We start from the raw sequence: 26,697 nt of genomic DNA on the forward strand, positions 1-26,697 counted from the left end.
TCTGGTTCTAGAATATCAGGACAATTTTGCTTGATAATTTTTTGCAAGATGGTGTCTAGGCTCATTTTTTTATTATGGCTTTCAGGTAGTCCAGTAATTTTTAAATGATCTCTCCTGTATCTGTTTTCCAGGTCAGTGGTTTTTCCAATGAGATATTTCACATTGCTTTCTATTTTTTCATTTGTTTGGATCTGTTTTATAGTATATTGATATCTCACAAACTCACCAATTTCCAATTGCTCCAATCTAATCCTGAAGGAGTTATTCTCTTCAGTGAGTTTTTGAAATTCCTTTTCCATCTGGCAAACTCGGCCCCTCAAGGCATTTTTCTCCTCACTGGCTTTTTAAGCCTCTTTTTCCTTATGAGTTAGTCTAATTTTTTAAATTAATTCATTTATTTTTAGTTTTCAAAATTCATTTCCACAAGATTTTGAGTTACAATTTTTTCTCCCCATCTTTGCCTTACCCTCCCAACCCAAAATAGTAAAGCCCACTGAATACCCCTTCCCCCAATCCTTTCTCCCCTATATCCTCCCCCATCACTCCCCTAATTTTCTAGCAGGGCAAGACAGACCTCTACACCCCTGTTAGTATATTTTTTAAGGTGTTATTTTCTTCCAGGCATTTTTGGGTCTCCTTTAGGAGGCTGTTGACACACTTTTCATGATTTTTTTGCATAACTCTCATTTCTCTTCCTAATTTTTGCTCCACTTCTCTTACTTGATTTTCAAAATACTCTTGAGCTCCTCCATGACTTGTAACCAATTCATATTTTTCTTGGATGCTTTTGATGCAGGAGTTCTAACTTTGCTGTGTTCCTCCTACTCCGTGCCTTGATCCTTTTTTTGTCCCCAAAAAAGGAATCTATGGTTTGGTTACGTTTCCTGGGCTTGTTCATCTTGCCAGTCAATTACTTGACTTTTGAGTGCTTTGCCACAGTAGAACTCTGCTTCCAGAATAGAGAGAGCTTCTTCCCAAATCACTGGGGTTTTTGCAGCTGCTGGAGATATCAGTTGGGCTCCCTCTCTACAGACACTACAAGCTCTGGCTTACTGGTCACACAACCTAGGACCACCACCCAAGACCTCAATCCAGATCCAAGCAGGTTAAAGCAAGAGCGATTACCTTCTGAATGGTCACTTGCAGGCCAGGAGCTCTTCAGACAGCTAGGCAATGGCGGCTGCTCAGCCACCACACCTCGGCTGGTTCTCGCCCCTGGGGCAGGGGCCGGACTGCATTCTCGGTCCCCCTGTTCCCACAAAGTTCCACACTGACCTTTTACTTTTTTTTTTTTTTTTTTTTTGGCATTTATGGGTTGATCATTCTGGAAACCACCACAGCTGCTGGTGATTCTCTCTCCTGAAGTCTGCTCTGGGTCCACCCCTGGTAGGGGCTGCTCTTTGGCTGGGAACCATGTGACTCATATGGGGCTGTGCTCAGCTCCCAGACTGGTGTGATAGATACTTCCTGTTGGCTTACCAGGCTTCTTTCATAGGGAGCTTTCTTTCTCTTTGTCTCTTTGTGGGTTCTGTAGCTCTAAAGTTTTTTTAGTAATTTTTTTTTCATGTATTGGAAGTGATTGGAGGGGAGCCCGCACCAAGTTGTGCTTCTACTTCGCCATCTTGGCTCCCACATGTCTAGGTTGTCTTTGGCTGGAAATTTGTTTCACTCTATATTTTTGTGGGTTCTGCTGTTCTAGAATATGTTTAGAGTAACTTTTAAAGGTGTTTGGAGGGATTTGGGGATAGCTCAGGCAAGTCCCTGACTTTACTCCATTCCCCTGGAACTCAGAGTTTTAAAGACAAGTATTAAAATTTTTTTTTACATGTAACTGGGGAAAAAGAATATACCACAAATAACTATAAAATAAAATAAAATACTAATTTTTTTTAAAAAAGAAAAAGTACACATAATTTTATAGTCCTTTGGTCATTGCTCTAAATTACTCTCCAGAATGGTTGAAGCAGTATACAACTACACTAATAGTGCATTAGTGTTTTAATTTTCCATATCCTCAAACATTTGTCATTTTCCTTTTCTGTCATATTAGCCTATCTGATAGATGTGTGGTGGTAGCTCAGAGTTATTTATTTTGCATTTTTCTGATTTGTAATGATGTAGAGCATTTTTTCATATGACTATAGATAGCTTTGATTACTTTATCTGAAAGCTACCTGGTCATATCCTTTGACCATTTATTGAAGAATGATTCTTATTTCTATAAACCTGACTCTGTTTTCTACATATTGAGAGATGAGGTCTCTAACTGTGCCCCCTTTCTATATACATTAGCTACCCTAATATTGAGAAGGGACTTATGAGTTACAAATTTTGTCTTTTCATATAGAAATTTAAACAGTTTAACTTTATTAAGGCCCTTATGATTTCCCTTTCCTATTTACCTTTTTTCCTTCACTTGAATCTTATATTTGAAAGTGAAATTTTCTATTCAGCTCTGGTCTTTGCATCAAGAATGATTAAAAGTCCTCTATTTCATTGAATGATTAAAAGTCCTGTATTTCATTTTTTCCTTTGAAGTATTATACTAAGTTTTTCTGGGTAGGTGATTCTTGGTTTTAATGCCAGCTCCTTTGGCCTCTGGAATATCATATTCCAGGTCCTCCAATCCATTAATGTAGAAGCTGCTAGATCTGGTGTTATCCTAATTGTGTTTTTCTGTGTGTGTGTGTGTGTGTGTGTGTGTGTTTGTGTGCACGCATGCGCACACCTCCTTTACCAAGCTTTTGACTCTTTTTTTATTATTTTCTTTCATCGCTCTCATTTCTCTCCCAATTTTTCCTCTACCTCTCTTACTTAATTTTTAAAATCCTTTTTCAACCCTTCCATGGCCTGGGGTCAATTCCTATTTTTCTTTGAGGCTTTGGATATGGACTTTGTTGTCTTTTTCTGAATGTTTCTTTTGCTTTTTACTGTCACCATACTTTCTATAGTCAGGATCTTTTTCTCCTGTTTGATCATTTTCCAGCCTATTTCTTGACTTTTAACTCTATGCTAAAGGGAGGCTCTGCTTCTAGAGGCATTTTCCCAAGCTTCAGGGTTTTTTGTGCAGCTGTTTTCAGAGGTAATTCTTGTAAGTTTTTAGTTCTTCCAACGTGGTGTGATCTTAGGGGGAGGTGTATTTACTGTGCTCCTAACCTGTGCTCTGATCTATAAGCAATCATAAGCATTCTTTTCTACCCTAGAACTGTCACTAGGCTTCCCTGATCTACTGCTACTGTAAGCTCTGGTATGCTAGTGTCCTCCTTGCCCTAGGACTGCCACACAGGACTGCAACCCTGATCTAAGTATGGGCAAACCAACAGAGTCCTGCCCTCATTGCCATCAGACTCTTCTTTTTTTAATTTTTTTTCAAATGCTTTATTAACTTCTGATTTACCTTGTTCATTTCCCCCAGATTTTGAGTTACAAATTTTCTCCCCATTTTCCCCCTACCCAACGCCCCAAAATAGCAGTCCCACAGGATATCCCCTCTTTCAATCTGCTCTCTCCCGTATCTTCTCCCATACACCCTTTGACTTTTCCAGTAGGGTGTGGTGGTTCTCTATGCCCCAGTGCCTATATATCTTATTTCCCAATTTCATGTAAACTAGTATTAATAAGTGTGTGTGTGTGTGTGTATTTTTTTTAAACATTTGATTTTAAAACTTTAAATTCCAGATTCATTCCCTTTCTCCCTTGTCACCAACCCTTACTGGGAGGATAAACAGTTTATAAGTATAAGTTGTACATGTGTAGCTAATGCAAAACATTAACATAGTATATATATTGTAAAAGACTGACTATATTTCCCTCCCTCCTATCCCACCTCCCACTTGTTCTATTATCTACTTTGATCCCGTACCTTTTCTTTTTTTTTTCATTTTTCAAATGCTTTATTAATTTCTAATTTACATCATTAATTTCTGCCAGATTTTGATTTACAAATTTTCTCCCCGTTTTTCCCCTACCCACCACCCAAAAATAGCAATCCCGCAGGATATCCCCTCCTCCAATCTACTCACCCGTATACCCGCCAATATAGACACGCACACACACACACATATTTCTATATCCTTCAAATATTTTCGTACTGAGAAAAGTTTCATCAGTTACAATTATAATTTTTCCATATAGGAATGTTAATAGTTCAACTTTGATAAGTGGCTTATGATTTCTTTTCCCTGTTTACCTTCTCATGGTACTCTTGCCTCTTGTATCTGAATGTCAAATTTTCTATTCAACTCTGGTTTTTTCATTCAGAATAGTCCTCTATTCCACTGAATGACCATATTTTCCCCTGAAACATGATACTCAGTTTTGCTGGGTAAGTGATTCTTGGTTTTAATCCTGGCTCCTCTTCCCTCCAGAATATCATATTCTAGGCCCTTCAGTCCCTCAGAGTAGAAGCTGCCAGATCCTGTGTTATCCTGATTTTGTTTCCACAATATTCAAATTGTTTCTTCCTGGCTGCTCATAATATTCTCTCCTTGATCTGGGAATTCCGGAACCTGGCTATAATATTCCTAAGAGTTTTCTTTTGGGGATCTTTTTCAGGAGGTGATTGGTGGATTCTTTCAACCTCTATTTTGCCTTCTGGTTCTAAAACCTCAGGGCAAATTTCCTTGAGAATTTCTTGGAGGATGATTTCTAGGCTCTTTCTTTGATCATGGTTTTCAGTTAGTCCAATAATTTTTAAATGATCTCCCCTGGATCTATTTTCCAGGTCAGTGGTTTTTCCAATGAGATATTTCACATTGCTTTCTATTCTTTCATTTGTTTAGATCTATTTAACATCATTTTGATTTCTCATGAAGTCACTAGCTTCCCTTTGCTCCATTCTAAATCTGAGGGAATGATTCTCTTCATTGAGCTTTTAAGCTTCTTTTTCCATCTGGCAAATTCAGTTTTATAAGGCATTCCTCTCCTCATTGCCTTTTTGAGCCTCTTTTGCCAATTGAGTTAGTCTGTTTTTTAAGGTGTAATTTTCCTCAGTCAGGCTGTTGACTCTCATTTTGTAATTTTCTTGCATCATTCTCATTTCTTTTCTTTTTTTAAAAAAGCAATTGGGGTTAAGTAACTTGCTCGAGTTTACATGGCCAGTTATTTCTGGGTGTGGTGCTAAGTATCTGAGCCCAGATTTGATCCCCAGGTCATCCCGACACTGGAGCCAGCACTCTTACTTGCTGTGCTAGCTGGCCGCCCCGCTTTTTTTTTAAGCAGTTGGGTTTAAGTAACTTGCTCCAGGTTACACGGCCAGTTATTTCTGGGTGTGGTGCTAAGTATCTGAGCCCGGATTCAGTCCCAGGTCATCCGGACTCTGGGGCCAGTGCTCTTACTCACTGTGCCACCTGGCTGCTCCCGTTCTCATTTCTTTTCCCAATTTTTCCTCCACTTTTCTTATCTGCTTCTTAAGGTCCTCTATGGCCTGTAACCAACTCGTATTTTCTTTTGAAGCTTTTGGTGCAGGAGTTCTGACTTCACTGTCTTCCTCCTGTTCCATGCTTTGCTCCTTTTTGTCCCCAAAATAGGAGTTTGATGTTGGATTCTTCTGTTTGCTCTGTTTTCTTTGTCTGGTCATGTCGCCCCTCAGTCACTTAACCCCTGGGCTTTTTCCACAGTAGGACTCTGCCACTAGACAGAGGAGCTTTCGTCCCAAACGCTGGGGTTTTCTCAACTGCTGGAGGTATTAGTTGGGTGCCCTCTTTGAAGCCTCCACATGCTCTGGCAAGCTGGTCACACACTTCAGGACGACCTCCACCCTAGACAGCAATCCAGATCCAAGAAGGTTAAAGCAAGAGTGATTACCCCTCAGCCTGGTCGCTTGGTCTTTCTACAGTCTGCAGGCCAGGAGCTGAAGCTGCCACATGGCTGCTCAGAGGCATCAGAAGTGGCTTCTCACCTGGGGCAAAAGCCAATGCTCTCCCAACTGCTGGTCCCAAAGTCCACATTGCACTGACCTCTCACTTTGTCCTTCGCATCTTTGTGTTGATAAATCTGGAAACGGCCACAGCCGATGATGATCTGGAGTAGCGGCTGGTCAGACCCGCCCTAGAGCTAAAACCTCTGGCTCACTGGGCTTGGCTCCCTGAACACTGTGCTGGCTGATTCCTGCCGGGCTGTCCTCAGTGGGAGGTTAGCTTCTCTGTGTCATTATGTGGGTTCTGCAGCTCCAAAGTTTGTTCAGAGTCCCCTTTTACATGGATTGGGGAAGGTGGAAGCCAGAGCCACGCAGAGGTCCTGCTTCTACTCCGCCATCTTGACTCCGCCCCCCCAAAAGAGACTGTTCTAATCTCCTTCTTACCAGTTGTTCAACTCGCTTACCTTCTGTTGGCTGAGAGGTCTGGAAACTGCCATTGCATCCACTGATTCAGTTGCCCCCAAGGCCTTCTCCTCGTTTGCTGGTGGTGGTCTTTGTTGATGTAGCCTGTGCTGGACCACCATTCACTCTCACCCTGGTGCCACAGACCTTTCCTGCTGACCTTCTAAGTGTTTGGAGCTGGAAAATTGTTTCACTCCATCCTTCTGTGGGTTCTGACACTCTTGAATTTATTTTGAGCCATTATTTGAAGGTATTTGGAGGCATTTGGGGGAAAACTCAGGTGATTTTATACCTTTTCCCTGCCATCTTAGTTCACCCTCCCTCTTCAGGTCTACTGTGCCTTTTTAATGTAACCTAAGAACTAGCTATGGAAACTGAGTTTCCAAAGTACATTTTTAATTCATATTGACCCTATATTACTATGCTCCAACACTTTTTCAGACAAACTCCTCTTTAGTCATCCTTCTCCCATTTAGGACTTGTAAAATTGAACCCAAGGATAAGATTTTTCACTTATCCCAAATGCATTTTATCTTACTAGATTTGCTCCATTGTTCTAGCCTGGCAAGATCTTTTTAGATTTTCACATCCAACCAGTTCATTATAACTTTGTGACATCTACAAAATTGAAAAGCCTGTCAATCTATGCTTTTATCCTAGTAATTGAGAGAAATGTTAACTAGCATAAGACCAAGCATAAATCCTTAGAGCAGAGACATCCTTCCACTTGACATCAGTGACCATTATTTGGGTCTGGATAATTGATTTCTTCTGAATCTAACATCTAGTTCACATTTCTCTGTATTTATCACAAATGTAGCATGAGCACTGTAGACTGTCATGCTTTAGTAATATCTAAATAAAATCTATTTGTGGTATTTTTATCAGTTTAATAATCAAGGGAAAAAAGGAATTAAGGTTGTTCTGACATGACTTATTCTTTATGAAGCCATGCTGTTTCAGTTTTGTTTTGTTTTTTGTTTTTCTCTTCCATATGTTCTTTGTTGTTGTTATACATAATTTTCAGTCATGTGTGACTCTTTATGACCCCATTTGGTGTTTTCTTGGCAAAAATACTGGAATGATTTGCCATTTCTCTCTCCAGATCATTTTACAGATGAGGAAACTGAGGTAAACAAGGTTAAATGACTTGCCCATGATCCCACAGCTATGAAGTATTTGAAACCAGATTTGACCTTTAGGAAAATGAGTCTTCCTGACTCCAGGCCTGGCTTTCTATCCACTATGCCATCTTATTGCCTTTAAAACCACACCTGGTATTCCCACAAGGTCTATCCAAGTACTGACCAGACCCAACTTTACTTAGCTTCCATGATCAGACACATTCAGAGTGGTATAGCCATAGATAATATATTCATTAACCATCATTAACTATACCTTTAATAATGCTTGTAGTACTTTACAAGGAATTAAGTCAAGTTTGCAGAGACTATTTTCTTCACTTTTTTGGAAATTCAGAGAAAGCAGTTTTCTTTGTTGAGTCCTACAGCACATCTCTCATTCTCCATGATCATTTAAAGCATTAAAAATCATTGACATCAGTTCAGAAATATTTAGTTTGACAGGGTTTGGAGACTTGAACTTACCTAATTGGGCAACTAATTGGACTCATTACTTCCCTTCAGTATCAGTTTCCTAATAGCTATATGTGTTGTCCTTTCCAATCCAGAGACTATTCTTTTTGGCAGAGAAAACAGAAGCAAAAAAAGCACCTGTTTTCTCTCTATCAAACTTTATCCTTATTGCACCCAACATGAACATTAGTGTCACCCTCTCTTTGTGCCTCCTTTTTTATCCAATATAGCTTTGAAAAAAAAAAAACCTTTTGTTGACTTTATCTTTCTTTATAAGCCAAAATCTATTCAGAGATTTAACAGTTTTCCACACTATTCTTTCAGAACTTTACCATGCTTTTATTCCATGTTACCTGTCCTTTCTGTGCTAGCAAAGAATGGAAATGAAGTAAGTGGCAGTTGTTGAACAAATAAACAAATTGAAAAACATAAATGTAACTTAATTTTACTGGGCCATAAGAAATAACAAATATAAACAATTTGGAGAAGCATACAAAGACATTAAGATGTATAAAGTGAAGAGAGCATCAGGAAAACTGTGTCTAAAATAATTATAGCCATGTAAATAGGAAAAACAAAAAGAAATGACACTGAATACTGTATAGTTCTAATGACTAAGGACTAGAGAAAAGTAGAAAAAAATGTAGAACAGTCTTTTCATTGTGAGGGGTGGGGAAAGGAGTGGGGTAAGAAAAGAGCACTAATAGATGAAGGGATCAGTAATACTTCATGAAGAAGGTGACATTTCAAATGAGTTTTGATGGAAAGAAGAAATGGTGGCAGGGAGGGGGAAGAATATTCCAAGCAATAGAAACAACCAATATAGTGGTTTGGAGACAAGAAATAGATGTTTCTTTGCGAAGAACAGCAAGAAAGTTAGTTTGACTGGACCATAGAGTTTCAGAAGGAGGATAGTAATTTTAGTCATTGTGCATTTCATAAGTGCCTACCTACATTGTGCCAAGCACTGTGCTAAGTGCTAGAGATATAACAAAAGGCAAAAGACAACCCTGATGTTGAGTTCATAGACTTATGGGGGAGACAATATATAATCTATGTACAAAAATATATTTATGTTTTTATATGTTCATATATCCATATGTATATATACACCTATATCATATATACATACATATATATGACCATCAGTAGAGGAAAGGCATTAGCATTAAAGGAGATTGGAAAAGGCTTCTGGTAGAAAGTAGAATTTTGGCCAAGACTTGAAGGAAGCCAGGACAGAGAAAAGATAAAAGAATGCCAAGTATAGAGGACAGCCCAGAATCAGAAAGTGGAGTATCTTGTTTGAGGAACAGCAAAAGGCCCATCTCACTGGATCATAGAAAATAGGGTAGTTGTGGGACGGTGGGAATATGGGTAGGGAGGGCAGGAAGAAGTACAGTATAAGAAAATAGGAAAGGTTGGAGGGACAGGTTATGAAGTACTTTGAACATAGTATTTTATATTTGATACTGTAAGAGGGAGCCACTGGACTTGATTGAATAGGAAGGTAACATCATATTTGTATTTTAAGAAGATCACTTTAATAGCTGAGTGGAAAAATATGAGGATAGTTTTAGACATATTTAATTTAAGATTTATCAGGATATCCAATTCAAAATATTCAGTGGACAATTGGAGATAAAAGACTGTAGTTCTGGAGAGAGGTTAGGACTGAATAAATAGATCTAAGAATCATCAGCAAAGAGATGTTAACTGAAAACATAAGACCTTAAAAGATCACCAAGTAGAATACTATAGAGGGAGGAGAAAAGAGGTTCCAGAATAGTACCTTGAGGAAACTTACCATTAATGTGCATGAGATGGATGAAGATACAGTAAAAGAGACAGAGAAGGAATGGTTAGATAAGTAGGAGATAGCAGTAGTATGAAAACTTAGAGAGAAGAGAATATCAAAGAGAAAATAGTAAACAGTGTCAGAGACTACAGAGAAGTCAAGAAGAGTGAGAATGGAGAAAAAGCCATTAGATTTGACAATTAAGAGATCATTAGTAACTATGGAGAGAGCCATTTTGGTTCAGTGATGAGGCTGGAAGCCAGACTAGAAAGAGTTACAAGAGAATGAGAAAAAAGGAAGTTAAGACATGGGATTATAGTTAGTAGGGATAATCAGGTCAGAGAGTTTTGGTTAATGTGTGAAATATGCTGGTGTTTCTAAGGAGCAAGGAGGCAGTGAGTAGATGGAAATTGAAGATTAATGAGAGTACACATGATAGAAGGTACAGTTTGCTAGAGAAGACAGGATGGAATGGGATCAAGGATGCCAGTAGATAGATTTGTCATGGCAAGAAGAGCTAGTTTTTGGAATATAATATGGCAGAAACTGGGCATACACCATTATCTAACAGCATATACCAAAATTAAGTCTAAATGGATGCATGATCTAGGTATAAAGGTTGATACTGTAGGCAGTCTCAGAAAGCAAGGAATAGTTTACCTGTCAGATCTGTGGAGAGGGGAAGATTTTATGACCAAGCAAGAATTAGAGAGCATTGTAAAATGCAAAATGTATAATTTTGATTACATTAAATTGAAAAACTTCTGTACAAACAAAGCCAATGTAACCAAGATTGAGAGGGAAGTGGAAAATTGGGAAAGAATTTTTACAACTGGTGTCTCTGATAAAGGACTCATTTCTAAAATATACAGAGGATTGAGTCAAGTCTGTAAGAATACAAGTCATTCCCCAATTGATAAATGGTCAAAGGATATGAACAGGCAGTTTTCAGAGGAAGAAATTAAAGATATCTATAAGCATATGAAAAAATGCTCTAAATCACTATTGATTAGAGAAATGCAAATCAAAACAACTCTGAGGTACCACATCTCACCAGTCAGATTGGCCAAGACGACAAAACAGGAAAATGACAAATGCTGGAGAGGATGTGGGCAATCTGGAACACTAATGCATTGCTGTGGAATTGTGAATTGATCCAACCTTTCTGGAGAGCAATCTGGAATTATGCCCAAAGGGCTATAAATAATTTCATACCCTTTGACCCAGCAATACCACTTCTAGGGCTGTATACAAAGAGATCATAGAAGTAGGAGGAAGACCCAAATGTACAAAAATATTTATAGCAGCTCTTTTTGTGGTGGCAAAGAATTGGAAATTAAGGGTGCCCATCAATTGGGGAATGGCTGAACAGGTTGTGGTGTATGCATGTAATGAAATACTATTGTGCTATAAAAATCAAGGAGTAGATGGATTTCATATTTACCTGGAGAGGCTTATATGAACTGATGCTTAGTGAGAAGAGTAAAGCCAGGAGAAATTTGTACACAATTACAGACACAACATATGTGTGACGACCAACTATGATAGACTGGACTCTTCTCAGCAATTCAATGTTATAAGTCAATCCCAAAAGACTCATGATAGAGAGAGATGTCTACATCTAGAGAAAGAAATAGAAAGAACTGAGTTTGAATCTAGATTGAAGCAAACTTCTGGATCTTTTTTGGGGGGATCTTTTTCTTTTTGTTGTTTGGTTTTGTTTCCTCTTTCCCATTTTTCATTCTATCTGATACAATTCATCTTTATAACCTGACTAATGTCTAATGTGAAAGTATTTTCCTATCCTATACTTTTTTTTTTTAAGCAATTGGGGTTAAGTAACTTGGTCAAGGTTATACAAAGTTATTTCTGGGTGTGGTACTAAGTATCAGAGCCTGGATTCGATTCCAGGTCATCCCGACTCTGGGGTAGGTGCTCTTGCTCGCTGTGCTACCTGGCCGCCCCAGCAGATCCTATACTTGATTGTATGCCATCATGGGGGGAGGGGGAGGGATGGAGAGAAAATTTGAAACTCAAGGAATTGTGAAAATGAATCTTGTAAACTAAAAGTAAACAAACAAATTAATAAAGATTAAAAAAAGAGCTAGTTTTTCTTGTGAGACAGGGGTGGAGATGAGAGAAGGGGGAAGACATTTGAGTGATATGAGATGAACAGAAGGGGAGAAGAAAGAGGCCTTAGCAAATGCCTGTAATTTTTTTCGTGAAACTTGCCAGGTGAGAGGGTAGGAGATATGCATACCATGGGAAAGTTTCAGAGGGATGAAAAAGTTTGGAATAGCTGCTGTAGTGAGTAGGATAGTAAATTGATTAGGGAGTTCTAGCAGAATTGCCTTAATGCAGTGAATGCCTGGTGAGATTATATAACATAAATTAATAATAGAAACAGTTGACAATTTTGTGATTTTCTCTAGCTTCATTCATCAGCATGTAAATAAATGATGGAAGTAATCCAGAAAGGCAATTTGGGGACAAACTCTAAAGGGTATTAAAAGCCAGAGTTTATTTCTGATCCTAAGGAAGCCATTGGAGTTTATTGAGCAAGGCAGTGACATGATTGGACTTGCACTTTAGGAAAATCATTTTCCCATTCTACATGAATGATAGATTAGACTGAGATGAGCCCTAAATTGGAGAGAAACAATTAAGAAGTTCTTGTAGTAATACAGGTGAGAGGTAGTGATTGTGTGAATAGAGAGAAAGGAATAATTATAAGAATTGTGGAGATAAAAAATGACATATGACAATTGATTGGATATGTGATGAAAAAGAGTAAGAAGTGAAATAACATTAAAATTGTAAAACTAAAAAATATGGTCCTGAACAGACCTATGAAGGCTAAAAAGAAGGGTGGATTTAGGGTAAAAAATAGTGAATTCTGTTTTGGACATGTTACATTTGGAGCGCCTTTGGGACATGTAATTTGAAAAGTCTAACAGGCAGTTGAAAATGATTAACTGGAGCTTGGGAGATGGATTATGGATGGATAAATATGTATGCATATCATATAATATACATGCTTATATACACACATATATGTATATCACATATAGACACACATATATTAGATTAATCTTCATAGGGTGATTAATTCATGAAAACTGATGATGTCAGCAAGTAAGAGTGTAGTACAGAGAAAAGACCCACAACGGAACCTTGGAGTATGGCCAAAGTGAAGCAGTATGCTGCAGATCATGAGCCAAGAACAGAACCTGAGCAAGGGGAGTAAGATAGGCAGGAGAATCCAAATAGGAGAGTATATCTAAGAAGAGATGATTAACAATGTGAAATTCTGGGAAAAGTCAAGAAGAATCAAGACTGAGAACAGACCATTATATTTTTCAATGAAGATGTCTGATTGGTACATTTTAAGAAGAGGAATTTTAGTTGAGTGATGAGGTTGTAGGTCAGTTAGAAAAAGGGTGAAAAGTAAGTGAAAAGAGAGGAATTGGTCACAATGAATACAGGTAGCTTTTTTCTAGGAATATGACTTTGAAAGGGAGAAGAGATATTTAAAAAATACTTTGAAGAGATCATAAGAGTCTTGTTGAGGGCTTAGGGGGGGTTTTGGTTTGTTTGGGGGTTTTTTTTTGGTTTGTTTTGTTTTTGTTTTTTGCTTTTTGGAGGGAAGTTGGGCTTAGGTGACTTGCCCAAAGTCACATGGCTACTAAATGTGTCAAGTGTCTGAGGCTAGATTTGAACTCAAGTCCTCCTGCCTCTAGGGCCGGTGCTCTATTCACTGTGCCACCTAGCTGCCCCTTGGATTGTTTTTTTTAAGCATTTAAGACACATAAGCATGTTTGTAGCTAGTAGAGAATGAACCAATAGTTAAAGATTTTTTGAAGTTTTTTGCGGGGGTGATTGTGTGGATAATCTACCATAGAAGCAGGAAGGGATAGAATCAACTATACATGTATAAAGTTGACTGATGAGGAAAAAGAGCATGTCTTTATCAGAGAGAGGAGTAAACAGGATGAGAAAGAAGAATGATGTGTCAGTGTTTTTTTTTTTAATTACATTTTTTTCTATAAATAAGCATTTATTTTCTCTCCCTTCTACCTCCTTCAGTGGAAGAAAGAAAAAGAAAACCCTTATAACAAATGTGTCGTCATGCAAAACGAATTACTATGTTGGCCATGTCCAAAAATGTCTCATTCTGCATTTTTAGTCCATTGTTTTATTGTTAGGAACTGGGGAGAATTCTCAATCAGCCATCTAGAATCATGTTTAATCATTATGTTGACTAGAGTTCGAGGTATAAAGAAGAAAAGAGGGAGTTCCCAACAAATAATATTTATTTTCTCAGTAGAGTGTGAAGCTGAGAGAATGGGGAAAGGGTGGTATGGGCTAAAATTAAAAGGGTTGCCTTGCTATGATTAGGGCTCAGTTGAAATCTGATAACAAAAATTTATAATAGGCCCAGTCTCAATCTTTCCATACCTCCCTATCCTATGTAACTTTTCCATGTGCTCTCATAAGTACACCACTGGGAAATGTGTGGTAGCCTTCCTCATTTGCCCTGACATTGCAGAAATATCAGTGGAGCACATAGGCTGTCCATCCATTATTTATTTTACTCTTACCACATAACTAACCTATTAGGCTTTTTTTGACATTTAAAAAATTTAGTTATTTATTTTTAGTTTTCAATATTCATTTCCACAGGATTTTGAGTTACAATTTTTTCCCTGTCTTTCCTCTACCCCCACCCCAAAATAGCAAGCCTACTGAATATCCTTTCCCCCAATCTATTCTCTCTTAATATCCTCCCCCATTACCCCCTAACTTTCTAGTAGGGCAAGATGGGTTTCTATACCCCTGTACCTGTATATCTTAATTCCCAGTTGCATGTAAAAAACAAATTTTTAAACATTTGTTTGTAAAACTTTGAGTTCCAGATTTTTTCCCTTCTTCCCTCCTCACCCACCCCTACTGGAAAGATAAGCAATTCAATGTCTGTAGTTACCCAAATCATTTCCATTGTAGTTATATTGTGAAAGACTAACTATATTTCCCTCCATCCTATCCCACCCCCCACTTATTCTGTTTTCTCCTTTAACCCTATCCCTTTTCAAAAATGTTTGCTTCTAATTACCCTCTCCCCCAATCTCCCCTCCCTTCTATCATACCCCCTCTTATCCCCTACCCCCCTGTTTTCTTGTTGAGTGTGTATGTTATTCCCTCCTTAAGCCAAATTCAATGAGAATAAGGTTGTTCCATTCCCTTTCACCTTCCTGTTCTTCCCCCTCCATTGTAAGTTTTCTCTTGCCTCTTTTATATGAGGTAATTTATCCTAATCTGTCTCTCCCTTTCTCCTCCCAATAAATTCCTGTCACCTCTTAATTTTATTTTTTATATATCATCCCTTCATATTCAACTCATCCTGTGCCTTCTATCTATGTATACATGAACATACATATGCCCATACTCACATACATATTTATATACACATATATCCTCCTATACATACATATATATTCCCTTCAACTAAACTCATACTGAGAACAGTCTTATGAGTTACAATTATCTTTTTTCCCTGTAGGAATGTAAATAGTTCAACTTTAATGAGTTCCTTATGATTTCTTTCTCCTGTTTACCTTCTCATGCTTCTCTTGCTTCTTGTATTTGAAAGTCAGATTTTCTGTTTAGCTCTGGTTTTTTCATCAAGAATACTTGAAAATTCTCTGTTTCATTAAATGATCATATTTTCCCCTGTAGCATTATACTCAGTTTTGCTGGGTAGGTGATTCTTGGTTTTAGTCCTAGCTCTTTTGACCTCCAGAATATCATATTCCAAGCCCTTCGATCCCTTAATGTAGAAGCTGCTAGGTCTTGTGTTCTCCTGATTATGTTTCCACGATACTCAAATTGTTTCTTCCGACTGCTTGCAGTATTTTCTCCTTGACCTGGGAACTCTGGAATTTGGCTATAATATTCCTAGGAGTTTTCTTTTGGGGATCTTTTTCAAGAGGCGATCAGTGAATTATTTTCAATTTCTATTTTGCCCTCTGGTTCTAGAATATCAGGGCAATTTTGCTTGATAATTTTTTGCAAGATGATTTCTAGGCTCTCTTTTTGATCATGGCTTTCAGGTAGTCCAATAATTTTTAAATGATCTCTCCTGTATCTGTTTTCCAGGTCAGTGGTTTTTCCAATGAGATACTTCACATTGCCTTCTATTTTTTCATTTGTTTGGATCTGTTTTATAGTATCTTGATTTCTCACAAACTCACCAGCTTCCATTTGCTCCAGTCTAATCCTGAAGGAGTTATTTTCTTCAGTGGGCTCTTGACATTCCTCTTGCATCTGGCAAACTTGGCCCCTCAAGGCATTCTTCTCCTCATTGGCTTTTTGGGCCTCCCTTGCCATTTGAGCTAGTCCATTTTTTTAAGGTGTTAACTTCTCCAGTGTATTTTTGGATCTTCTTTAGCATGCTGTTGACTTGCTTTTCATGATTTTCCTGCATCACTCTCATCCGCCTTTCCAATTTTTCCTCCACTTCTCCCACTTGATTTTCAAAATCCTTCTGGAGCTCCTCCATGGCTTGCAACCATTTTATATTTTTCTTGGAGGCTTTTGATGCAGGAGCTCTGACTTCACTCTGTTCCTCCCACTCCATACCTTGATCCTTTTTGTCCCCCCAAAAAGGATTGATCGTCTGTTTTTGCTTCCTCTGCTTTCTCATATTCGCATCCAATTACTTGGCTTCTGAGCTCCTTGCCATAGTAGAACTCTGCTTCCAGAATGGAGAGAGCTATGTCCCAAATCGCTGGGGTTTTTACAGCTGCTGCAGCTATTAGGAGGAAGCCCTCTCCACACCCCCTACAACCCCCTGTTTACTGGTTATACACCCCAGGACCACCACCCAAGACTGTATGTCATATCCATGCAGGTTAAAGCAAGAGCAATTACCCTCTGAATGGTCACCTGGTCACCTTACAATCTGCAGACCAGGAGCTCTGGAAGCAGCCATGTGGCTGTTGCTACACAGCCGGCGCCTGCAGCTACTTCTCGCCCCAGGGGGGTGGTGCCCGGCAACACTCTTCAGTCTCCCCCATTCCAACAGAGTTCCACCCTAACCTTTTACTTTTTTGGTGCTCATGGGTTGAGAAGTCTGGAAACCACCACAGCTACTGATGATTCACTCTCCTGAAGTCTGCTCCGGCGGCCACTGGTTGGGGCCACCCTGGGGCTGGAACCCCACAGCTCACACCAGGCTGCCTTCGGCTCCCAGCTCAGTTTGATAGACCCTTCCTGTCGGCCTGCCAGGCTGCCTTCAGCGGGTGGTTTGTTTCTCTCTGTCACTTTGTGGGTTCTGTAGCTCTAAAGTTTGTTTAGAGTCATTTTTTACATGCATTGGAAATGATTGGAATAGAAGCCCACACCAAGCTTGTGCTTCTACTCTGCCATCTTGGCTCCACCCCAGCTTTCTTATTTATACATTTCTGTGATATCCTTTCCTCCAGTTTTTTCTCAGTTTCTCACAGGTTATGCAATTTAGCTTGCTCATGACAACCATATTCCTCTCCATTGGGCTTCAAATGAATTTAATTTTTAATTCTTTTAATACCAGTGTTCCAAAACTTAAAACTAGATCCAAACACCTATAGAATGTTATTATTAAAAAGCTGGGCATCTGTTTTGGGAAAAATTTGGGGTTATTATACAAACTTTTAAATTTTCCAAGGTCAACTAGCATGTTTTCCTTTTTGTGTTTAATTCTGAGCCCAAAGCAGTGTCTATTTGCAGTGTCTAAGACTGTTGTGCATGCATATACATATATATGTATATAATATATATGTGGATATATGAGGTCTGTAGGTTTTCCATCTAACTTCTTGTTATAATCTGACAAACAGGAATTCTTTATCTACTTGGTTTTTCCTATTGTGAATATCCAAACCAAATTTTTCTTGTTGTTGTTAGAATGATTATGGATCTCATTCAGTAAATTCTACATTATTCCAGGACTTCATGCAACAAAGCATAGTGTCATCCACAAATGAACATGTGGAGCATCTTACAATCTACAGGAAATTTCTCTACAACTCAAATTATGGGCTGGATCTCCTTCCTGACTCTTTTTGACTCCTGTGGCGAGCATACATCCAACTATTTTTTTACTTACCTTATATTAATGATCAGAAGATCATAAAAAATTTTTTATTATCTTTCATGGAATATTAAATAATTCTGATGTATGTATGGAAAACATATTGAGAGCCTTTAAGGAGACATGGTGGTCTGCGGAATTAAATGCTTTTTTTATAGTTAACAAAGAGCAAAGACCCAGTATCTTTTCCATGATTTTGTTATCTTCCCCTGTATAAATCACTCCCTCGGTGCTCTCACATTTGTATTTCCTACAGCCCAGATCTCCATAGATATACTTCCTTTGGCTAAATCTTTTGAAATCTGCTCTCTTAAAATCTGCAGTACTTGTCTGACTAGGGCTATATTTACTTTCCTATTTCACAAACTCTAATAAAGAATGGTTGCTTTCCCTCCTACCCCCACAACTTACTCTAATTTCAGCCCCACCATCTAGTTCTTCCTGGTCAATATCAGGTCCAGGATAGATATTTCTCATATTAGTCCCTCCACTCTCTGAAGGATAAAGCTATTAATAAATTCTTGATAAAGCACAGCAAGAAAATAATAGCTTTTCTACTTTGTCCCAGAGAGAACTCCAGCAGATGTTTTGATTGTTAATTTTATGATAAAGGTGGCATGACTCAGTTGAATAGTGGTTGGACTTTGGGTCAGAAAGTTGTGGTTTTAAGTCCCTGCCTCTCACATATGCTGACTGGGTTTCTCTGACAAGGTACTTAGCTTTTTATTGCCTCAGACAACTCTCTAATGCCATTAGTTGTGGATTAGTTGGCCATATACATTGATAATTTCCTTGCCAGGAGTTTCCCTATCCCAGTGAATCAGCCACAGGTCCAGACAAAAATTAAAGCTTCCTCTTATCACTTGAATGTATGTTGTGTACAAAGCATCAAGTTATAGTGTATATAGTATATTTGTATGAAGTTTGCCAGTCGGAACAACTGTTTCCTAAAACCAGTAGCAAAATTGTATCATTACTATGAACCCCTAACAAATCACCTTTGTGATGGAAATTGTAAGCAAATTCTTCTAAAAGTATTTCCACATACTGAAGACTCACTGGAACACTGACCTTGTAGTCCATTCCCTGTGACCACCTTATAGATTAGATATTCTTATAATCAAGTCCCTTTGATGCTTTGAAAATGAAATCCTTTTGGATGGACCCTTAAAAGAAAGCCCTGAGATGCTTGTCCTTTAAAATAGTATATTGTGGTAGGACCCAAGGATACAGAATTTATGTCAGTAATGAATTATGATCTAACAAGATTCCAAATGTATTATTCTTATAAACAAAAAGTGTATTCTAGATAATATCTGGAGAATTAATAATAATAGCTAACCTCTGAATAATGCTTTCATTTTAAAAAACATTTTCAGCTCTTTTGTTTTAATGTCATAATATCTCTGTGAGACAGATACAATAAATATTAAGATATTTGATAGGACTGTAATTCCATGAATATAATAAATTCCTGGTGAAGAAACTCACTTTACCAGTGCAGGTTGGTACCTTCTCTGAAACGTGGAGTTTGAGAGGATTTTGTGAAACACTGAGAGATCGATCAACCTTACAAAGCCAGGTTATGGCAGTGAAACCCAGGTTTTCCTGGCCCTAAAGCCAGCTCTTTTTCCACTATTCCATCTACCTCTCAGAATAGATATGAATATGCCATTTATACAGTGAACTATTCAACTTCAGGTGGAGTGGGGAGATAGGTCTCCTACTTCTCAATGCAATTTTCTTTCCACTGGTTTGTAAATGGAAATCCCAAATATCTTTTTTCCTCTTATTTTGAGTGAAATTAGAAAAGCTACCTGTATCCATTGTGACCAATTCCTCTCTTTTGTTCTCCACAAATAGCTTAACATTCCTGGACCTCCATTTTGTCATCTATAAAATGAAGGTTTTGGGCTAGATAACCTCTGAGATTTGCTCCACCTCTAAATCTCTGATCCTGTAAGAATATGAGAACAATCAGTATAATTTGCAAGTTTGGAATGATTTCCCTTTCTGATGAAAGAGGATGATTATTTTTGCAAAAGAGATGTAATTTCCATATATCCAGCTTCCTAGTCCTTATGGAAAACAAATGAATCTTGTAAGTTACAGTCACATAAAGTTGAAGAATGATACATGTTCTCATCATTGATCCAGGAAAAGAATATTGAAATTGTGATTCTTCTGTGGTTTCAAAAATCTTCAAAGAAATATGAATAGATGTAAGAAGGTACGATAACTAGTGACATACCAAAAAAATACTGCTCTCCAAAATTTTTTGGTAACATCAAATAGCTCATAAATTCCTACATACTTGTTTGATAAATATTGGACTTTTTGCAGTTTTTCTTTAGAAAAGTTCCCCTTCCCCATTTTTTTTTTTAACACATTGATCATTTAGTTGTGTTCCTACATTCTTTTGAATGATTCTTTTCATTTCCTTTAGGGATTCTTTTCCTCCTGTGTGACTGCTTTTGGCACATGTCTGAAGGACATAGCATAGTTTATTGTAATTACGTTGTATGCTGCTTTATTCCTATTGTTGCCTCAACAGATTGTGTGGCTTTATTGCATAAAGTTGCACAATACAGAATTTAATGCAAGATTTAATAAGTTGTGATATGAAATTACGTTTCAATCAAGATTAAGGCAGAAACTACTTAGGGACAAATCAAATTTTGCTTCTTCACATGTGGGTGCTGTATACCTTCAGCAATGCCCATGTGTTGTAGATCATAGATTTTGATTTAGAAAGAACTATAGAAATCATCCATGCCCCTCCACTTACAGATGAGAAAAGCAAGGCCCAGAGAACTTAACAAGTTTCCTCAAAGTCATATAATAAGTAACAGATCTGATTTTTAAACCTTATTTTTCTCTCCCTGAAGCCAGTATTCTTTCAACTACACCATGTTGCTTCCCATAGCTGTACATCTATGACTAATTTCCTCAAACTTCCATTCAGAGGATACTTCTAGTTTCTCTTCATACTAGAAATTAGTTACATATGTTTTCATAATATAATTTTTACCTTGTGGACTGTCTTATATAGAAACTGAAAGCTGGCTTATCAATCATTCCTGACCCTATTATAGGCCCAAGACCTTTAAAGACATTTTTCTAGGTCTCAAATAATTTTGCAAATTTTTGTCAGTCTCTGTTACACTGGTAAGTTTGAGAAAAACTGTTTTGGTGAGTACTTTTTTTTTCAAGCTTAAAGATTTTTTTTTCATCTATCAAGGTTGACTTTAGAACATATTCCATGTTATTGAGTTTTTACTACCAACAAATCACACTAGACTGTAAAAGCAGAATGAATTACACATCACAAAGACCTAAAATTGGGTTTTCTATGTTAATAGTTGCTTTAATCATAGATATTTTCAAATTATTAATCATATCTGTCTTGCTCAGATTCCAGATTCCATCATTTCCCGTGGTGTTCAGGTGCTTCCACGAGATACCGCCTCCCTCAGCACTACCCCTTCAGAATCTCCTCGTGCCCAGGCTACATCTCGCCTCTCCACAGCTTCCTGTCCAACACCAAAAGTAAGCACAGTGCCTTTGCATCTGGCACATCTCCAACATGTAATTGTATGATGACTTGTACTTCCTTTCAACTGACACAGGTTGGCTTACATGTACAATTATATCATGAAAAATGAAAGCTGAATCCCATACCTTATTCCACAAATTATGGTTTTGAAAAAGTAATAGGAAAGCAGAAACATCATGGGAAATCTGTGCTTTTGTGTCACAGCAGGAGCATCATTTCTCTGATTCCTAGCTTCTAGACGTAATTTATGAGCATCACCTGATAGAATATCCTATTACTAATGCAGATGTGAAATTCTGTCTTCATATGGAGGGTGAAGATATTCTTAGCCAGTGAATAATAGGACTATATGTACATTCACAAAACAAGTCTATTCACATTTCTTGTTTAGGTTGGGGTAGCTCCTTGCTTTAGTATCATTCCAATTTCTTTCAGACATACTCAACTTGGAATGTTGCTGCCTGATAATTTGGAAACAATGCTAAATTGACTAGAAAGAAAGTTTTAATGCCAACCTTTGGGATGGGATGGTTATTATTCAGCATTTGTATTACAATTGATCCTGAAGTCATAAGAAAACATATTGTACTCTGTTAATATGCCTGTTTCATCTTTTAGCAAATATGGTAAATAGACTACCTAGCATAATAATATCTATGACTACTTCCTCCTGAAAGTTTCTTCCCTAGCATCATCACATGCTTTAAAGATCTGCGTCAGTATTAAACTCTTTATTGGATATACCTGATGGTTAAAAGTAACGTTCTTTCTTATTTAATTGATTATGATGGTTATAGATTAGTCAGCTTGCTAAAATCTTGCAAGAGTCTGATAGTCTATTTTTCATCCTATGATTCTTTTTCTCTCAGCAAATTGAATTAACCAACAGAAATCTGTTTGGCTGTCTTTCCCAACTCCAATATTTTTTTCAGCATTATGAATGCCTATTCTGGATTTGACCAGAATAGGTCAGAAATGTGTGTGGGCATTTTTAACTGGTTTTATGTCCCACCGTACAATTTTCTTAGCAGTGTTTTCTTCATATATAATGAATGTTATACAGCTTTGTTTTTAGTTCGTTCTAAAATTAGTTGAAATTAACTGATACCTTTAGAAAAATGGGATCTCAAAATTTCAATGAGAAGGCTTAATAGTGAATAAAAATAGTCAGTACATCTTAAATATGGTGCTAAATGTGTTTGTGCTATTGAGATCAGTCAACAATCAATCAACAAATACTTATTAGATGATAATCTAATGCATTTCAAACTGAATGAAAACATACATCTTTAAAAATGTAATTAAAAAAAATTCTCATCTCATGTCAATTAAATATTTCAAAATAGAGCCATAACTAGCATGGAATAAATAGGACTTTGCCTCAGAGCAGGAAATTAGTCACCTTGGGCATACTTTATTCCTTCAATGACCAAATGCTGCCCCCTTTGCTTCCCCCCCCATCCCCGCCACATACACACCCTGCTGGTCGTACAAGGAGACAGAAACCTCATGGTAGTGTTCTAGGGGCAGCTTATTCTCCCCTAAAGATAAACTTCAAGGGAGCCACTTTTCCCAGGCACACACACAAAAATGTTATTTGCAACTCTGTTTCAAAACAAAATTATCCACAGTCCACTGGGATTGCATTCCAACTGTGCAAACTGAATTTGGGAAGTAATTGAATCATGAGGTCAGGTTCACTTTAGAATGTTGGAACTAAAGCTTTCACAGATGCTAAAATGCTCTGTAAGAAAATTTTTTTTTAATTTTAAGCAAAATATCATATAATTAAAACAGCCTCTGTACAGGTATAAATGATAACAATGTCTTCATGAAACAAAAGGTTTTATGCACAAAAAATAAAACTTAAAAGTTTTTCTTTGAATAAACATGTAACACAGATACTATGCAGTAAGGAATATAGAACTATTGCTCCTATTGGAAAGATAATTGAAATGCTGGTATAATTAGAGGAAATGTGAGAAGATTAAAGAAGAAGACTTAATGGCTCAAATGACCAATAAAATTTCCAGAAGGCAAGACAATATTATGTTTCTTTTCTTCTTCTATATTTTTCTTTCCTTTTTTTTTTTGGAGTTCAGACATTCAAAAGAATGCATAAATGTGTGTATATATACATATATAAGAGCTCCTATCAATTTTCCAAAATCATTCTTATCCATTGATTATAGTAATATCTTCATATGTCTAATGTAGCTTTTGTTATTTTGATAGGCAGGTATTTAACATGTAAAGAAATTTTCTCATCCTACTTCATAATTTTAAGTTAGAAACATAATATATATATACACACATATACATATACACATATATAATATATGTCTATTGTGTACTGTGTAGTGGTTTGAGAATACTGTTAAATAGAGATAAATGAAAACCATTATTGTGGAGTTTTCCACATATGTTTGACCAGTCCTCAATTTTTACCTTCCTCGCCTTCGTTAGAGAACTAGTTTTGTGTACAGGACATGAAACATATTATACATGAGCTCTTCCTCACATGATATTGAATAATAATGAACATAATGCATTGTACTGTACCCTTTTGCTTTTAAACAGCACAAAATACAGTAGAGAAAAACCATAAAAATCCATTGACTTATACCTAAGAAACTATAATTATTATATATACCAGGCCACATCATACACTTTTTTAGGTACCTGAGATTCTTGGGATTGTCTTATTCATAAAATTATGTGAGTACTAGTTTTCCTTTTTCATGCGATACTCTTATGACTAGACTTCTGAAACAATGTCATCTGTGATTTCATTAGATACAACTGTCAATTTAACTATACTCTAACATGTAATAAAGTTTAATCAATCAATCAACAAGCATTTATTAATGGGCATCAACACCAGACTCTGTTATTGATTTGCATGGTGATTCTTAAGCTAGTTATCATGTGGTACTTTCAGGGTCCTTGTTTGAAAAGCAAATTACTTTTACATGGGTATTGTAAAGAACAGCTAATTTAAATATTAATGTAAGGAGAAATATCACAATGGCATTTGTGCCTTAAATTCACATTTTTCTTATGAAACCAAATATGATCTCTTAAAGGAAACTCTATGAAAGATTTTTCCATGGGCCCCAAAAGAAAATTTCAGAAAACATTCTTAAATCCTGTCATAAGGGAATTTTATCTTTAGCAGGGAAGGAGTTCTTTCTTTCATGGATCCTTTGCGTTATAATTGCTGCTTGAATTAGATTTACACCTGTGTTTTGTGAACAGTCATCTAAGTTCCTTATTATGAAGGCATTATAATTCTATTGAGTCTTTTTTGTTTAATGACAAGTTAAAAATTGACTTTTGAATGTGTTCACACATGCTGAGAATGTAGAGAAAAATGTTATGTGGTTATTTTTCGGTGCTAATTTTTCTTCAGTTCCTTTGAATTCCTAAGTACAAAGCTTATTTTATATAGAAAGAATAAGAAACAGAAAGTATTCATCAAATGGCACTATTGAGAAAAAAGTTAAGACAGTTCTTATACAAGATTTTACCTATCATGATTTATTGACTCTAGATTTAAGATCCTTTCTCTACCATAGGTGATAAGAATGTTACATTTTCTCAACCAGTGGTTGCATTAAACGTAGCACATTTCTCTTTCCCTTATTATAATATTAAGTCCATTAGCGCATGGGACTTGCATCCATCAATCTCCAAAAGTCACCTTTTTAAAAAATAATTTGAATCAGTCCAGAAATCATAAAAATTAGGTACCACAGTGCTTTCTGTCTTGGTGAAGAAAAAACCCAAAATAATAATCCATAATTTGAGATATTCCAAAAGAAGCACTCACAAGGGTTGCTGTAATTTGTGAGACCCATAAGTACATTGTTCACATTAAAATGTCTTTCCAGAAGACTATTTTCCATAGGAAAAGCCATAAACTCTTTAGTTTCAAATAAAAATGTAAGAAGTTAGCATCTAAAATTGAATTTTGAACCTATTTAAGTCATACTTGGCTAGGCAACCAGTACTAATATAGATTTCTCTGTAGAATATTATTGCCAGTTAGCAACTATGCCTAAAGACTTCTTAAAAAGGAGTTATCTTCTAGCAGTCATTGTTAGTGAATATGACATATCCTTGACAGTGATCCTCAAAGTTATTTGTATATCACCCATTTAGTAAGGAATAAAGTCTCTGAATAATATCCAGAAACCATTACTATGGGTTGAGGGGACATTAAATTCTCTAGTATACTCAAATATTATCTTGTCATCAAGCAAACTACACTTCAGAAATGGCCCTTAAAGAGAACATTATCAGCCCCTCCTAAAATAAAACAGCCTAAGACAGCCCAATTATTATTTTTTTTAAAGCAATTGGGGTTAAGTAACTTGCTCAAGGTTACACGGCTAGTTATTTCTGGGTGTGGTGCTAAGTATCTGAGCCCAGATTCAATCTCCAGGTCATCCCAACACTGGGGCCGGTGCTCACTGAGCCACCTGGCCGCCCCTAACCAATTGGGGTTAAGTAAATTGTTCAAGGTTACATGGCCAAGTGTTTCTGGGTGGGTGCTAAGTGTCTGAGCCCGGATTCAATCCCCAGGTCATCCTGACACTGGGGCCGGTGCTCTTACTCTCTGTGCTAACTGGCCACCCCTAATTATTTATTTTTTAAAAGCAATTGGGGTTAAAGTAGCTTGCTCAAGGTTACATGGCCAGGTGTTTCTGAGTGGGTGCTAAGTGTCTGAGCCCGGATTCGATCCCAGGTCATCCCAACTCTGGGGCCAGTGCTCTTACTCGCTGTGCTGCCTGGCCGCCCCGAAGCCCAATTATTTAGTTACTTCTTTTATTCATATATTCAAAATAAATTGTGAATGACTAAAGTTTAGATTTGATATAGGAGTCAGTTTATATCACAGTTACAGCAATTGTATTTACCTAGAATGGTTAATTTTTAACTCAGCAACAGTCATCCACACTAATTTTGAATTTGCTTTTATTTCTATTCTATTTTCTTTCTAAAGGTTTAGTTCTTCAGTTTTATTTAAGCAGTGATCCATGGGAAAAACTTGAAGATAAAGAACATGTTCAGCATGAAAAAGAATAAGATCATTTTTCCTTATAGAAACACCCCATTTTATTTTGAATCTGTTGTCGATTCATTTGTCTAAGTTTCTAATCCAGAACATAACAGCAAAGTAGCCATCTTATCACATAGAAACAAAGATCTAAACTAAAAAGAATCTCAGAAGCCATATATAGCCCAACCACTTTATATTATAAATGAGGACACAGTGCACAATTCAGAGAGGTAGAA

General features: G+C 37.1%; 1 protein-coding gene across 1 annotated transcript in view; it reads left to right on the plus strand.

Moving 5' to 3' along the window:
• GPHN (gephyrin) overlaps nt 1-26,697 on the plus strand; it is a 415,464-nt gene that overhangs the window by 78,310 nt on the left and 310,457 nt on the right. Inside the window, exon 5 of the mRNA XM_069082448.1 lies at nt 21,255-21,389. Coding sequence (XP_068938549.1) covers nt 21,255-21,389 — 135 coding nt within the window. The remainder of the gene's footprint in view (nt 1-21,254; nt 21,390-26,697) is intronic.

This window comes from Petaurus breviceps, unplaced genomic scaffold (assembly GCF_028583685.1).
Source record: "Petaurus breviceps papuanus isolate PSGF00001 unplaced genomic scaffold, PetGlider_PUasm1.0 166, whole genome shotgun sequence".
Lineage (NCBI taxonomy): Eukaryota > Metazoa > Chordata > Mammalia > Diprotodontia > Petauridae > Petaurus > Petaurus breviceps.